At 51.9% G+C, this 17,054-nt stretch overlaps 1 protein-coding gene across 5 annotated transcripts in view; it reads left to right on the top strand.

The window, feature by feature from the left end:
- The window catches only part of AFAP1 (actin filament associated protein 1), a 136,715-nt gene that overhangs the window by 68,964 nt on the left and 50,697 nt on the right, over positions 1-17,054 (top strand). For all 5 annotated transcript variants that reach the window (XM_044267850.1, XM_044267846.1, XM_044267851.1 and 2 more), the window contains 3 exons: positions 3,783-3,891; positions 11,198-11,409; positions 14,853-15,032. In XM_044267850.1, the coding sequence (XP_044123785.1) occupies positions 3,783-3,891; positions 11,198-11,409; positions 14,853-15,032 (501 nt within the window). The remainder of the gene's footprint in view (positions 1-3,782; positions 3,892-11,197; positions 11,410-14,852; positions 15,033-17,054) is intronic.

Raw genomic sequence — 17,054 nt, 5'->3', positions numbered from 1 at the left:
TGCCACATGCAGGCAAACCGGAAACACTGGGAATCATTGTTCGAGTGCTCAAATAGTCACGATAACAATGATAACTATGTCTCTGCCATATAATTATATAAACATAACATTTATTATTAGCAATGGGAAAAAATTATTATTAGCAATGGGAAAATGTCAGGCTTCTCCTTAAATCAGCAAAGGCACATTCTAATGGGCTTCCCCCCCCCAAATTGGGAATTTAATTATGGCCAAGCCAGCCTGTAGGTTGTGTTCCTACCCAGTTGTTGGTATGGGCTCCTCTAGTGAGACACGGACCCCTGGGACGAGAAGCTTCCCTAAAGTAGAGTTGTTGCCACTGACAGCCTAATCTGTCAGAGAAGCATTCCAGTGTACTTGACCTTGCCTAGTGCCTGGCACTGGGCTGCTCCCATCTCTCATGTCTGGAGCACGGCCGGGCCACCAGCAGCCCTTCCTAGGGGAGGACAGTCTCTCACGTTTCTTCTCTAGTCTCCTCCGAAGCTATGTGGTTGGAGTGATTTGCGGGAACCAGTGCAGGAAACAGGTGATGGGGGCAGAATGGCAGTCAGGGTCCATGCACAGACTCGCTATCTTCTGGTGTTGGGGGGAGGCGCGCAATCCAGCAGGAGGGGCACCACGCTAGTGCATGCTGTCATCGGTAGAGGGACACCGCAGCCCCTTGCCCCAGCCAGTGGCCATCACATCATTACTGTTCAACAAGTCCCCGACATCAGCTCTCATGAAGGTCTTGAGACTGGTCAAGTAGGCGTAGCCTGTTGACCTGCGACTTGGTAAGGACTGCAGCATCAGAATCTCGGCACGGGGCTAGACGTCAGAGGCGCCCTCGTTTCCAGTGAGGACGCTGGGGCCCAGAGTTACGGGGAGGTCGCGCGGCCCCGGGTTGGCATGGGAATTCGAGTTTTGCTTTTTCATCCTGTGCTCGTGCTTCCTGCCCATGCTCTGCTTTCTCGGGTTTTCCATGACCCCTTTTGGAAATCTGTCTTCCATGTTTTTGTACTTTTAAAAAACTCCTGTTGATGATGATTTCAATGAATTCCTACCTATTGCAAAGGCTCTGAAGGAAGTTTCTCCTCTGAAAGAAATTGTACTAACAGTTCAGGGACAGTTTTTTTTTTTTTTTTTTTATTCTGCCTCCCCCCACTTGCCCTTAACAAGCCATAATTCCTCTACTTGAGTGTCTGAAACCCAGAATTTCATGGGTAAGTGGTATTTGGGAGAAGAGTGTGGGTCCCTTTGGAGAGAGAGGGTGTTCCTATATAAAAATTTGTTTTTGAGGGATTCCTGGGTGGCTCTGTCGGTTAAGTGCCTGCCTTCTGCTCAGGTCATGATCCCAGGGTCCTGGAATCAAGCCCCCCCCATTGGGGGGCTTCTCCCTCTCCCTCTGCCTGCTGCCCCCCTGCTTGTTCACATATGCTATCTCTGGCAAATAAATAAAAATAAAATCTTAAAAGAATTCATTTTTGAGGGGCATTACTTCAAAGCAAATATGGTTTAATTTTTTTATGCTTTTAAAAATGATAAATTTTTAAATTTTAGAAAGGACACATTTTGTGCAGGAGAGCCAAGTTTTGCTGGATGACCTCCTGTCTTTGAGCCTCAACACACACAGTTATGTCAAGGGCTCCTAGCATACCTGTTTCCTCCCACTTACCAGTGTCTGGTCGGAGGGTTTTCACGGAAATGACTTCAACACGTAAGCACTGTCCTTTCCAACGCCTGCACATGAAGGTGTCCACACACTGTCTTCTCGGGGTGAAGATTTAGGTGGTTTTCAGATTTTGCTAAACAATCTTCTATCGAACATCTTTGTACGTTTTTGTCTGCCTGACCAGTTGACCTCTCGGCATGTGTTTCCAGAAGCAAGAATGATTGGATCTAAGGTGCTGCACACACACGGCCGCCCGCGGGGTCCGAGAGCCCGCTGAGAGGGCCGTGAGCTAGGCAGCCGGCGGCCTCAGCTGGTACACTTCGCCCATCTCGTGGCCCTAGGAAGGGAGTCTGTGCTGTTTCACAAGCGTTTGTCCAACTCAGCTGTTCGTGATGCTTTCCCAGGACATGAATCATTGGACTGTTTCAGCATACTGAGAGGAAGTTGAAACACTCTCTGTTTCATGAATAAAGACACAGTGAATTGAGCAGCTCTTTTCCAAAAGCAACAAGCAGAGATTTTAACCTGGGCACGGGCTGCTGTTCAGACCTAGCCTGGGGCTGAGCACCGTGGATCTGGTTCTGTTTTTAAGCCCTGCCTCTTGGGGAGGTTAGGGAGGCGCTGGGGACCATCCAGCGCATGACCACAGAATGACACAAGTAGGGAAGGCAGTCTTGCAGGAGGCGTGTGTGGGGCCAGGGGTTATTTAGCCTGGGGCCCCAGGCCTGGGGCTGGAGGGGAGATAACTGGGTTCCAGCAGATGGAGGAAAATTGTGTAAATGACCCTTCATCTGGTGGGAGGAAGGAGTGGGTTGGATGCCCAGAGGGTGATTAGTCACTCACAAAGGGCTTCTTGGATTCAGAGTTAAGCTGTTTCCCATCCTAGAGAGTTTATATGAGTGTAAATCCTTCTGGTTCCTTCGGAACAGCATTCTGCTTAGAAACTTAACTTGGTAGATCTTCAGTTTGGGCTTGCTGTTCTGTTCCATGCTCGGTGATGTCGTCCAGTGTGTGTATAGTATATAGGTTGTGTGAGCTAGTTAAGAGAGGAAGGGGCTAACTATGAACAGAAAGAGGGCTTTAGTGGCCAGACCTGCTGTGGGAGAAGCCTGCTCGGTCATTTACCAGCCCCCGATGTCGAGGAGGCTGTTGTGGACCCTGAGCCCACTCTGTGTCGTGCCGTAGGAGGTAAACTGAGGCCTGCCATGAGGGGTGTGCCTGACGCCACCTGTTGCCAACGCAGAAGCACCTGGTACGGCAGCAGGCACAGAGCCGGCACTTGCCAAATGCTGGCTTTCCTCACCCTTCCTTCCCATCTAACCCTGCTGTTGCGGCGAGGGCTGGTGAGTGACGGGAGCAGCAGGATCCCAGGTACCCCTGGGAAGAGGAGTCAGCGCGCAGTAGTCATTGGGAGCACGTGAGCAGAGGGGGCTTCACATTTGGACAGTCCTGCCGACTCTTGTGTTCCCACGTCATGGCTTTCAAACCAGAGCGTCAGTCCCACAGTCTGAGAGGAAGCCGTGACATGCTTGGTTTCTGCTACAAGCAGATTCCTTCTTGACACAAGTTTCTTTTAGGGAGTAGTGCACCCATGTTGGGAGCGTGGTGAGATTGTGGGCAAGCCACTTTCCTTTATCCAGCCGCTGCTCACCTGGTGGGACACAGTGATGAGCACCAGGGAATCTGGACAGTTCCCGTGCCCCAGAGGCCCCATGCAGGGGTGTGGGCCCAGGGGATGCAGGAGGGTCAGCAGGGTGGGGGGATGGGGGAGGGAGACCCCCATCTCAGCTCTGGGTGGGGCCCAGGAGAGGGCTGGGACTTAGCCCCTGCCCCTGAAGCAGGCCATGCTGGATGCTCAAGGCTGCTGGCCATGAGCGAGTCAGTGTGGCCTGACTCACTGTGTGTGGCCACGGCTGGGCTGATGGTGGACGTGGGAGAGGAAGCAGAGGAGGCCAGTCAGGAACGGAACTCAGGAGCTCTCTGCTCAGTGCTCTCTTTTGCCGTGGACTTGACAAAGGAACGTGGCTAATGCTGGTCAGCACATTCTAGTCCAAGCTACACAGTTTTCTAGTCATGGCTCTGATCTCCGTGGTTTCTTCCTTCTTCTCCTCAGCCACCTGACAGTGGACCGCCACCACTCCCGACGTCCTCTCTCCCGGAAGGTTACTACGAGGAAGCCGTGCCACTGAGCCCAGGGAAAGCTCCAGAATACATCACGTCAAGTGAGTGTTGGGGTGCCTGGCTCCCACCAGCCTCTGAAAGTGTGGGACTGTGGGAAGCATGGCCTGCTCCTGGGGTGTGGAAAGGGGTTGGGGCAGTACCAAACACCAGGGGCATGTGGAGCTTGGGCAGTACTATCCCCAAAGGGTAAACCAAGACAGGCCTTTGAAGCCTGCAGTGCATTTGGAAACTCAGATGGTCATCTTTTTCTGACTCACACCAGTGAGACCTTGTTGCTCTGGGTCTTGGGTGTCAGTGAAATGTGTCCTCTTTGGTCACAAGGCAGAGACTTGCATGGTGTGTGTTTGTGGTGCCCTTTGTGGCCCCATGCCTGCTTTCCTTGTGCTGAGGACGTTGAAGGAGCCTGGATACAAAATCACCTGTCCGTCTCTTCTTGCTTTCATACAGGTTCTTCTAGAACCTTCCTGCCGAGCTGGAGTTGTCCTGGCCCAGCTCTGGTCTTCCCTCACAAGCACCTCTGTGGTTTGGTTTGGGATCACTGGCTTCATTCCCCCGCCTCAATGCTCTGTCAGGCTAGGAGCTATGTCTCCGAATGCAGTGGAGGGAGGGTGTCATTGTCCCCATGGATGAAGGAACCTCGCTTTTCTCATAAAAGAGAAAACAGAAAGTTGGGGATTTCTCGTTTTATTTTAAAATTTTTTTAAAGATTTTATTTGTTTATTTGACAGAGAGAGATCACAAGTAGGCAGAGAGGCAAGCAAAGAGAGAGGGGAAGCAGGCTCCCCACTGAGCAGAGAGCCCAATGTGGGGCTCTATCCCAGGACCCTGAGATCATGACCTGAGCCAAAGGCAGAGGCTTTAACCCACTGAGCCACACAGGCACCCCAAGATTTGCTCGTTTTAGTCACAAGGCTTCGGGCACATTAACTTGTGGTTACCTATCCTGTCTTCTGATAGAAGTGCACACCAGTTCCCGGGTCCGCCGTCCTGTTGCCTGACGTCTCTGCCTTCCCCGGCAGCTGACCGACAGAGACGCTGCAGCCCACTGTCCTAGAGTGTTCCTGGAGAGCCTCCCTGCACATGCTTCCTGCATGCGAGTGAGATGGGGGCCCCTCAAGGACAGGAGCTGGTCTGCTCAGCCTCTGGAGTGGTAGTGTTCAGAGAGGTAAAGGGACAGGTTCTGGAGGGGGTTACAACATGCTGGGTTTCAAGGCCTCTAAGTCAAGTTGTTTTAGTTTCTTTGTTATTTAAAAACCATCCACGGAAAATGCACTCAGGTCATTTCTACATGGCCACCATTTCAGAAGTCAGGAGATGAATCAGAAAACCCAGAACCTGAAGCGGCTCTCGGTGTAATGCAGAACCTCACTGGCTTCCTTTCCTTCTCAGCAGCACGTCTGGGAAAACGAGCTTTTCCACGAGGGTATTTGCCAGCGCCAGGACTATGGGGCTCTAGCCTGCTCCCACCATCCGTCCCCCTCCCACCAATACACTTGCAAGGCTGGCAACAGAGTGTTTCCTTTGGCTTGGGGGCCTGAGGCCATTTTCCGTCTGAGAAGCCTCACCTCAGTACTGTGTTCTGTCCCCTTCTTCAGAGAGGCCGTCCCGTAGCGGCTGCTCAGTAGGCAGCTTTTTTGGAACGAGGTCCAGAATAAAGTGTAGGAGAAGGATGCAGGCTCGGGGCAGCGTGGCTGCAGGGACAGAGTACCGAGGCTCCCTCAGTCAGGTATCGAGGGGTGAGAAGCGGGCACCTAGGGCCTCGCCTTCCTGCCGAGGAGCAGTGCAGGGAGCTGCCTTCCTGCTCGGGACTCGGTGGCAGCTCTGTTGAACCCTGTATCTGGTGTGGTTCTAGCAGAGGAATAAAGGGTCCGTGATAGGAAGACCTGATACAGCCATTGAAACTGGTGGAAAAGTCCGTGGAGCAGGGCTGGCCGTTGGGAGGCAACGCGGAGCTCAGCCAGGCCTCGGATGACCAGGGAGGGGACCTGCAGAGACTGTGGGCCCAGCAGAGCACCAACCAGCGACGGCAGGTGTGAGCTCCCAGCTCCCTGTTTCCCTCCCAGCTTCTGGGCTGCTCACAGACCTCGCTGGCAGCCGGCCCTAACCCAGAACCACCCAAGGAAGGGAACGGGGGGAAGGTAGCTCCAGCCGTGCCGAGCTGCCTCAGTATAAAGTCACCACCGTTTCTCCTGTGTCCATTTGGGGACCGAGCTTGCTTCTCTTTTTTTTTTTTTTTTTAAAGATTTTATTTATTTATTTGACAGAGAGAAATCACAAGTAGACTGAGAGGCAGGCAGAGAGAGAGAGAGAGGGAAGCAGGCTCCCCGCTGAGCAGAGAGCCCGATGTGGGACTCGATCCCAGGACCCTGAGATCATGACCTGAGCTGAAGGCAGCGGCTTAACCCACTGAGCCACCCAGGTGCCCCACGAGCTTGCTTCTCTTAACCCCACTGAATTTCCAGCTAAGACCAAGAGCAGAATGACAGCGCAGGTGAACATGGTTCCACTGTTGCCAGCCTCATGGAAAACTCCCTAACCGCCCCAGGGGACACAAAGTCCCTTTATCGACTTTGGGGTGACACCTACTCTCTCCCCTTGGAGAGCCTGTGGCTTCAGTGTGGAGGTCCCTGGCCAGCTGCCAGAGATGGTGGGGAATGGGGTGGGGAAGGGAACTTGTTTCTACACATGATACATGTAGTATCAGCATCAGGACAAAAAGACTGCTGCGTCACCAGCCTGGCCCTCATTTCTACAACCAGTCAATGGTCATGCCACATACCAACAGCTTCCTTCATGCTCTCGTTGCCCTTGGCAAGCCCTTTGGTCGATCATCCGGTGAGATAACTCGTCTTTCCTTCCTGGAAGATCTGGCTGCATTGGATAGCTCACTCATGGAGCACAGGAGTACTGAAAGCCCGCCCAGGGACCTCCTCCCCCCACTGGTGTGGCCGTGACTAGTCTGCCGCTAATGCCCTCTTTGCCTGTTGACCCCACTTCTGGGCTAACAGAGCAATGACTGTGTCCTTTGGAGGGAACGTTCTGCCCTTAGAAACTAAGACTTGGGGGCTTGAGGCAGAAACGTTGTCCATGGGGTTTCTGGGATAACAACGAGAGGAGCCACTGCCATTTTCAGCCCTGGGTTCCCAGATCTGTGAGCCCCGGATCTGGGGGAAAGAGCCCGAGTGGGGCAGAGCAGGATCTACTCGAAGGTATCCTGAAAGATAGCATCCCCAGCCTCCCAGAGGTGGCCAGTCAAGCTGGTCCTGGAACTGAATATTCAGAAGGCATTACACTGGTCTGCTGGGTTGGCTGCTTCAGGTGATGGGGACACATGAGACCTGTGACTGTCCTGAGTGCAGACCCACGGCTTGGACTTCCATTTGCTGTAATGTGAGTTCCCTGGTCGGAAGCTGTGCTGCAGGGACAGCTGTGCTGCCCTGGTGAATAGGGCATTCTGCAAGACTGTGGCTGGTGCTTTGGGCAGGAGCTTTGCGTCAGGGAAGGCAAATTTTCTTCAGTGATCTTTTCCAATGAGCGTCCCTGCTGTCCTCCCCCCACCCCATGATGATGGTGGTCCAGTCCTAGGTAGCTGGCTGACACCCCAGGGGACAGTGTCGTGTGCAGGCAGGCCACTGAGAAGGGCCAGGATTCAGATGAATCCTGCCAAGTGGAGGTCCATCCATGCACTGGCAACTTGTTTGGGAGTCCCTTTGGACAGGAAGTCTGGGGAGAGAGGCCGCGCAACATCCGTGTAACAGACTGCTATGTACCTGATTGTGAAAATCTGAGGCTTTGCTAAGCACTCGCCTGCTGTGTAAATCTTCACTTTCTGAGCCCATCTGGGAGGTCTGTTCACAGTCCCTCCTGCAGTCCTGGCTCGCTGCAAGGTCCCCCCAGTCTTGACCATCCAACCAAACCATTAGCCTGGGCTGAGGAGTCCGTCTTGGGAGAAGGAGCCCATGCAGCAGGCATGGGGGCACATGCCCTTGAACTACAAGCTTGCACCTGTTCCTTATGGCCTCTGAGCTCAATGGATACAGACTGCTTGGCTCTGTGGTGGGAGAGGTGACCCAGAGCCCTTGCTGGGCAACTGAGGCACCTATAACCAAACCTTTAGAAGCTGCTGGGTGTCAGCAAAAAGCAGTTTCTCAAGGGTAAAATAGTTGTTTACAGAGGTTTATGTAGCCGCACTCTGAAATCCTGAAAAGTCTGTGCTGAGCTTCACCCGAGGAGCCTGCTGCCATCGGGCTTCTGTCACCATTGAGAACAGGGCACGATCAGAGACCCAGAGCCACTGTGATGTGGAACAGATATGTTCTAGGGGCTGGCCCTCACGTGATTGTGGCAGCTACTGGAGGTGTGGCGGCTGCCGCCGTCCTCTCTCCCCACAGCGCTCTCCGGTGCTGACCCTACCTGGCCATAGCGGCCGGGAGTCCTGGGAAGCTGGTCGCCGCCGGGCTGGTCGGTGGCACCCTCCCTGCACATCTTGTTGGGGTTTGGGGCTCAGACCTGCCTTTCATGTTATTTTCAGTTTTCTGGTTCCCCTCTCCCCTTATCCTGTCCCTCCTCGAGGTCAACTGGTTGAAATACCCGTTGTGATTTCTTGCGGAAGGGTCTATGTCTAAAGTACACATTCTAATGATTTTGTTTTGTATTAAAGATTTTATTTATTTATTTGACAGACAGAGATCACAAGTAGGGAGAGAGGCAGACAGAGAGAGAGAGGGAGAAGCAGGCTCCTGTTGAGCAAAGAGCCTGATGTGGGGCTCGATACCAGGACCCTGAGATCATGACCTGAGCTGAAGGCAGAGGATTAACCCACTGAGCCACCCAGGCACCCCGACACATTCTAATGTTTTAGAGTTGAAAGTCATCATTTTGGAATGTTCTTCAGTTCCTCCAGAACCACCCATGGAAAAGTGTCTGGTGTGAAAAACATTTCCTAACCAGCAAATCCCATAAACACACAGGTCCCCACAGATCTCTGGCTGGCACTTGAATCTTCCCCCTTGTTCTGTAAGAAATATAGACGTCTATATGGGCTGCTAGGTGCCAGGGGCTCTGTCAGCAGTCCTCTTCCTCCTTGGGAGAGACGTCCCAGGACCCCCAGTGGTTGACAGAAGGTGTGCATAGTACCTGACCCTATATGTGCCGCATTTCTCCCTATCCACACGCTGTGCGACCAAGTGTAATGAATAAATGAGGCACAGTAGGAGATGGACGACAGAACAAGTGTAATAACACACTGTCCTAAAAGGAGTTGGGGGACGCAGTGGGTGGTCACGCTATCTCTGATCTTACTGTCCTGCACTCACCCTTCTTCCTGCGATGACGTGAGATGGTAAACTGCCCGCAGGAGGAGATGCAGGGCTCGGTGACATGGGCACGTGCTGCAGTGTGAGGCCACTGCCAACATCCTCATGTTACGTTAGGAGGAGGATCGCCTGTTTCTGGATACCCAGTCTGGACTAGAGCACATCACCCTGAAAGCCTCCCTTGGACCCCTTCCTCGTCACAGCCCCCTGCCCACAGATGCAGCCACTGACTTGGCATCTGTGACCAGCACCTAAATGCTACCGGAAAATGAAAAGATCCACTGTGTTCTTTAAATGTTTGATATTTTTCAGTGCTTTTGCTCACTGTGTTCCTTCTAGACTTTTTTGTCCTGTTTGCATTGACTCACAAAAGATCTAGGTCAAGTGTAATCTGCAGTGGTCCCTGCCCTGTGTGTGCTGCGGCCTACACTATGCTCCCCAGTACGTGTCAGTCCCTCCAGCGCAGGTCAGGACAGCCTCCCTGTCTGTGCCCTTGGTGTCACATCCCTCAGCCTCCAGAGAGCACTAAGTGCTGAAGATGAGGTTCCTGCCATCAGGGAACTGAACAGATCATTTCATCGGACTTTAATTTGAACTGAATTTAAGTAGCCCCCTGTGGCTAGTACGTGAAGCGGTGATGGCGGTGTGCATGTGTGTGGATGGGGAGATGTGGACTCGAGGAGAAGGCCTAACCGCGGCTGGCTGGCTGTGTGTCAGATGCTTCTCTCTCATGCACTGGCCATGGCAGTCCAGGCTGGGCCCTTTGTGGGCCCGGAGTCAGCCCCCAACAAGGTCATCCAGGCCCATCCTGGGCAGCCCTCTGCAGGGACTTCCTGGCACCCAGCCTACCCCCCACCTCTTCTTGGCTCACAGACAACCACCTTCTCCCCGTGTCCTCACATGATGGACAGAGAGCAATATCTCTCTCTCCCTCTTCCCATAAAGACATGGGTCCTGTTGAGTTAGGACCCCATTCATGTAACCCGCTTAACCATCATTACCACCTAGAAGTCCTGTCTCCGAATATAGTCTCACTGGGGTGAATTGGGGCAGGGGAACACAAGTCGAGGCACCAGCTTTGGTGATTCGAGGTGGACGTCATGGAGGCAGTGTCCATAATTGAACCCTGAAAGGCAAGAGCACTTATCCAGGTAAAGGCAAAAGGTTGAACGGATGAGCCAGAAGCCTGTGGGAGAGGACAGCAGGTGCAGGGCCCCAGCAGCAAGAGAGAGAGAGAGAGAGAGAACTGCATTTGGGAAATGGGACATAATCTGATAGGAAGTGTTCCTACCTTGTAGACTGAGAAGGAGAGGTGTAGAAGTCTCTCCAGAAGTCCAAAGCGAGGGAGGCCGCAGGCTGGATCTGGATGGTTAGTGAGGGCCTGCATGTGGCGATGTGTGCAGGCAGGACCTTGCAGACCTAGAGGACCTTGACCTAGAGGTGTGGCATGGGAGCTCCATACCCTGCAGGGAACAGCCTGTTGGTCAGGGTCCCCTCACCTGGCGGCGGCGTGGCCAGAATCAGACAATGCGGGGTCTGCCGACAGCCCAGCCCTCACTGAACCATCTAGGACTGGTTGTCCCAGAGAAAGAATTCTAAGTTGCTTCAGGTTAAAACTTGGCGTTACTTTGGGGCACCTGGGTGGCTCAGTGGGTTAAAGCCTCTGCCTTCAGCTCGGGTCATGATCTCAGGGTCCTGGGATTGAGCCCCACATTGGGCTCTCTGCTCAGCAGGGAGCCTGCTTCTTCCTCTCCCTCGGCCTGACTCTCTGCCTACTTGTGATCTCCGTCTGCCAAATAAATAAAATCTTAAAAAAAAAACAAAAAACAAAACTTGGCGTTACTTTGCATCACCTAGCGTGGCTCTCTTTTCCCCATTTTCTGCTAGTTACCGTTCCCCAGCACGCCGATTGCAGAGGCCCCTTCCTCATTTACAGGTGCCACAAACGTGCTCCTGACCCCACAGGCCAGCTCCCGGGTCAGCCGTCTGTGGGCAGGCTCTTTACCTTTCCTTCTGTCCTTTCTTCTGACAGATTATGACTCAGATGCCATGAGCAGCTCTTACGAGTCTTATGATGAGGAGGAGGAGGATGGAAAGGGCAAGAAGACGCGGCACCAGTGGCCATCCGAGGAGGCCTCCATGGACCTGGTGAAGGACGCAAAGATCTGTGCATTCCTGCTGAGGAAGAAGCGCTTTGGCCAGTGGAGCAAGCTGCTGTGTGTGGTCAAGGACGCCAGGCTGCTGGTAAGGCCTCTCTGGCGCCCACCATCGTGCGGTTGGCATGCTTGGCCAGCAGCCTTGCGGGATGGGAGCAGCGCTCATGTGGGGCTCGGGCGGGGCGGGCATCAGCTGGTGGGGGCCTGAAGGGCTCTGGCCTGTGCATAGCCTGAGCACCCCATGGTCTGAGCCCTTGGGGCTTTCTGAGCCTTTGACGCCCTGGGTCTCAGTCCCTGCAGCCAGCAGCACGCAGAGTCCTTCCCGTCCTGGGCCGGTGTGTGCCGCAAGACAGGCACAAACTTTAACTCACCAGAAGTCACAGGATGGATTTTCTCATTTGTAGTGAGTCAGTGAATTCCTCAAAGCCAGGTCATCGAGTGGGACGGGCAGGCCAGCTGCGGCCGGAAGGAGAGTGTCCAGGAAAGGAAATTCTTTTGGAAAGCTAAAGGCAGAGTCTTTTCTGGTTGAACCCAAGGGGCTGAATGGGAAGATGAACTAAGTAGCAGAGACTCGGGCTGTGGGGATGCTTGGGCCTTCTGCTGTGCCGCCCTTCTCACAAGGGACCCCATTAGGAAGCTGGAGCCCTTGAGCATGTGGGACTCTCCTTCCTCCTGCCTCCTTCAGTCCCTCCAGCTTTAGGAACAGTGGTTGATTATTGGGATGAAGAATTTCAGAGAGCATTTCTGCATGGTGTTTTTCCTTCAAGCTAACTTTGCGGGGAGGGGCGGGAATCATGGAATTCTATCATTCAGACAGAACCAAGGGAGTTTATGATTCTATGTATCTCTCTTCAGTGGAGTGGCTAACCTTATTCTGTATAGTTCCATCTGTGAATTATGGGAATGTTCTTTTACTAGAATCTGAGGATGTAGTATATTTTTAAATTAGTGGTTTTAAACAGTGAGGATACATATTTTTTCCACATGTGTGGCCTGACTTTCTCCCAAATTTAGAGTATGCCAAAAATGATGCCATGGGGGAATTTTAAAGTAAAGAATGAGAAAGGGAAAAAAAAAAAAAGGATGAAAAGGATTCATGTGGTCCTTACTCAATCCGACATAATGGAGGCAAGATGTGGGTGTGTCACGGAAATGCCATAAAACCTGCAGGGGACTCTCAGGTGCCTGAGGAGCTCTGGCCCGGTCAACATCCTCCCCCACAGCCCTCCTCCTCCACACCCTCCCCCCCCCACCCCTTCCCTCTCATTCCTCATTCCTCCATCTGCTTCCGAATTTCTGCTTTCAAAACCAGGATGAAAACACCTACCATTCAGAGTAGTGGTAAACATTTCAGGAGAAATTAGTGGAAAACCATGTGAAAACATTGCCTTTGATAAAATGCAGAATCAAAGTTAATTATTTTTATTATGAAGCTCTTTTTATTTCAAAAATCCCCAATGATCCAACTGCCCCGATGACCCCTGTTGACACTGAAAAAAAAAAAAAAATTAACAGTGATCAAAACAAATGCTTGGGAGCCTGGGTGGTTCAGTCGTTAACCGTCTGCCTTGGGCTCAGGTCATGATCCCAGGGTCGTGGGATCCAGCTCCGCATCAGGATCTCTGCTCAGCAGGAAGCCTGCTTCTCCCTCTCCTACGCCCCCCCTGCTTGTGTTCCTCCTCTCACTGTCTCTCTCTGTCAAATAATTAAATAAAATCTTTTAAAAAGAAGAAAACACAGAAATGCTTTCCAAGTCTGAATAGCACAGAAACCTATAAACAGAAATCCCAAAGCCAGGCTTTTCCCTCTATGTTCCCAGCCTATCTTCCCATGGGCACTGCTCTCCACGGCTTTTTGGGTACATGTCTGGCATCTGTGCTCTTCCAGGCCCAGGCAACACTGTGGTGGACACGGTGATGGGCAGAATCCCCATCAGGACAGTTTGTCCAGGTCCTGCTCCCTCCCCTGAGCTCTGCGCCAGGACAACCTTGCCGCTTCTTCCTGTCCCTCTCTCCCGCAGGCCTGGCTCTCAGGGCACACACTGCCCTCTCTGAGAGTCCGCCCCCTGAGGGTTCAACGGCAAGGATGTCCAGCCCACACTTTAACACAGGGCTGGTGACAGACCCATTTTGAGGCATTGCCTGTTTAACTCCATCCACTGTGCTGTTACTTTCTTTTTCGCTGTTCTGTTTTTCTCTTGCACTTACTGAGAATACAAAAACCTGCCAAATGGTGAATGTTCGTAACCATCTGGGGTTAGTTGGTTTTGGTGTATTTTTTGTTCTTCTGTTTCCAACAGGGCCACTATCACTGGGATTTTTGTAAAAAGGGGCTCTGTTCCATATGTGTGACACTCAGAAGCCAGGGTTTTAGAACCTTAATATATGAGAGGACTCTGGAAGTCACTTCTGAAAACAGGTGTCTCTTCCTTCGCTCCCGCCCCGGTAGATGGTGCCCCACGGAGGGAGCCCTTGGGAGCTTTTGCCATCTGGGGCTGGGGTCAGTCGCTTTTCACACATCTGACTTCGGCAAACCACGTAACCGAGTGAGCCTCGGTTTCCTCATCTGCAGAATGGACAACGGTGACCATCGAGTGAAAGTGTGAAGCCTCTCCAGCAGGTGTTATTATAACTAATCATTTAGTGTGACCCCATAAAATCACAATGCTCCCGGCAATAGTTCATTTTCCAGATGAGGAAACAGGTTCAGCAAGCTGGAAAGACTTGCCAGGAGCTGGATTACATTAGGGGCAGAGCTGGGACCCAGACGTCTACATTCTCAAATGTCCATTTCCGTAAAGACGTGTGCTTTTGGTCCCAAGTCATAGGATTAGGCCCAAAGAGGGAGGGGAAGCCTCTGAACAGGGTGCAACCCCAGGTCTCACAGAGGCAGGTGAAGGACCAATGATGGGAATTCAATCTGAGCGTTTGCCATGGCACTGAGCTCTAGAAGGGACGCCTTGCTGCGTAAACGGAGCAGTGTGAGTTCTAGATCCCATACTCAACTGGAAAGCCAGCCTTTGCAGACATGGGGTCTGGGAACTGTTGCCCTGGATACTCTTGTGGAAGTCCTTCATCCATCTCTCCAAAAGGCGCTGGAGAGGAGACCGGCAGATACCAAATGACACAGGTTGTAGAAGAAGGCATCCAGATGACTGACTGCCCACACAAGGGCTGTGCTTTTTGGCACATCTAGTATGTCACATTCGAGAGACTTAGTGAGGAGGCTCCGCTGGTCTGTGATCCCTGGGGGAAGAAGGAGTTTCCGGTTCCCACTGAGTCACGTCATCGATGCTCAGTAAACTTGGCCGAACTGAAGAGTAGAAGTATTTTCATGTACGTGGGGGGTGACATGTGGTGTGGAGCGCACCCCATGTGGGTGACGCGTGTGCATCTGCAGACCCACCCTCTGGGGTCTTCAGGAGACCTCGGGGGCCATGCAGGCACTGGCCTTCCCATCCTGCTGGAGCTGTATCCATGTTTCTCCTCAAACTCTCTTCAGCCTAACTCTGCTTTCTCGTGTTAAATGCAGTGCTACAAAAGCTCCAAGGACCAGCAGCCCCAGATGGAACTGCCCCTCCAAGGCTGCAACATCACTTACACCCCGAAGGACAGCAAGAAGAAGAAGCACGAGCTGAAAATCACCCAGCAAGGCACGGACCCACTGGTTCTTGCAGTCCAGAGCAAGGAGCAGGCCGAGCAATGGCTGAAGGTGAGGCGCTCACCCGGCCTCTGAGCCCTTTACGTGGCCAGGCCTCTCCCCCAGACCTGTGTTTGGTTCAGTTTGTCTGTTTCTCAAATGGTAGGCAAGACTCGATGAACCCGAGCAGTTCTGTGTTTGGCAGCAGAGTGTCCTGATCTCTTTGTTGCTGATCTCCCCAGCTCTGGTCCTTGGAAGGAAGTCTGCCTCAAGACTGTAGGCTGCTTTATGACGTTCTCTGTTCCTTTGATATTTTTTTTTCTTCTTTCTTTCTTCTTTTGTGTCTGGAGGTATATTATTTTCTATTTATTCTTCTTGGAGTTCCCTGGAATTCTAAATCTGTGGATTGTCATCTTTCTAAAATTTAGAAAACACATTTTCAGCCATTTCTCTTAAAAATATAACTTAGTCTCATCCCTTCAACTATGTTTAAATACATGTTAAAAGTTTTCACTATATTCGATTTCTCTTTGCTTTGCATCTTAGTATCCTTTTTTTTTTTCTTTTCTCCTTAATCTGGTTAATGTTTTCTTGTTACTTCCCCTCTTTCACTTTCACTTTCTCACTCTTTCTTTCACTTGCCGGCTATGCCAAATCTGCTGTTAAAACTGTCCCTCTCCGCTGGGTTCTGAATGTCAGTTAGGGACTTCTAATAGTTCTAGTGGTTTCTTTTTTGACCTGGGAATGCCAGTTTCTACAGTGTTAAATTTCCTGTAGACTGGTTTGTCCCTTATCTCCACAGCAGGCAGGTGACAGGCCTGGTTGTTGGACAGTGGTGGGGGTGTTGCGGAAACCTGGCCGTGTCATCTTGTCAGTGTGCTTCTTCCGGTCATGTTGTCCTTCCCGCATGCTGGGTTCTCTGATGATCATGCTGCGCCTTCGACATGGGGAAAAAATTAATTCGGTAGTTTTTATATAACAGCTTTATTGAAGTATCATTCATACCGTACAGTTACGATTTTAAAGTACGATGTGGCGGCTATGAGTCTTTTCACCATAACCTACTTTTCATAGCCTCTTCATCTCCCCGAAGGGAAACACCGTGTACTCACCATGTGAGCAGCTCTGGCCCCCAGGCCCAGCCTCACCCCAGCCCCAGGCAACTGCTCCTTCATTTTCTGTTCCTGTAGAGTAGCCTGTGTTCAACACTTCATATAAATACGCTGTGTCCTTCGGGGACGGGTGGCTTTGATTTGGCATAATGTTTCCCAGGTTCATCCGTGTTGCTAACTGTATCAGTACTTCCTTTGTGTCGCTTTCAGACCATATCTAAGAAACCATTGCTTATTCCGGGGTCCTAAGGACGTCCTAAGGACGGTGTTTTCTTCTGATCGTTTCGTGATGTCAGGCCTTAAATTTCGTCGGTGGTCTACTTTGATCTCATCGTTGCATGTAGCATGAGATAGGGGTCCAATTCCGATCTTTTTCTTGCACAGATCCAGTTGTCCCTGCAGAAATAATTGGTTCCTTGGCCCTACGCTTTCCTCTGTGGGACGGCATTTTCCTTTGCCTCTGCTGTGCACTTAGAGGGTATTAGCTCTCCAAAATCTGTTTATAATTTCTGCGCTTGAGATTTTTTTCAGAGCAGAGAAGTCAAAGTCAGCCTGCTGTTGCTTCAAGGGCAGGTTGATCTTCATTGCACTGTTACACTGGGTCTGTTCCTTGGGAGTCCCCAGCCGAACTGTGGGGGTTTTTGCCAGACACCTCATCTTCGGCATGCCGCGGACTCCAGCCTCTGCCTCCTGGCCCCCCAGACCCACAGAAGTGCTGCCTTGTTTCCGGAGGCCAAGGCCGTCCTATGGCCGGCCTACCTCTCCATGTTTCCATCTTCTTCCACATTGTGACCCAGTCATTCCCTGCTCTAGGGAGAAGCCATGTCTATTTTCTCTGGCCTTCCTGATGGTCTTCCTCAGGAAGGTGAGTCCAGACCATCTAGTCCCTCACTGCCGGCCGGTACCTGCTTTGGGAAAATGCTTTGGAAAATGAGTCCTTCTCTCTAACAGTGGCTCTCCGATGTGCCGGTGCCCCTTCTAC

This window comes from Neovison vison, chromosome 11, assembly GCF_020171115.1.
Source record: "Neovison vison isolate M4711 chromosome 11, ASM_NN_V1, whole genome shotgun sequence".
Lineage (NCBI taxonomy): Eukaryota > Metazoa > Chordata > Mammalia > Carnivora > Mustelidae > Neogale > Neogale vison.
Note: the sequence above shows the minus strand (reverse complement) of the source record. Positions and strands in the feature narration are given on the sequence as shown.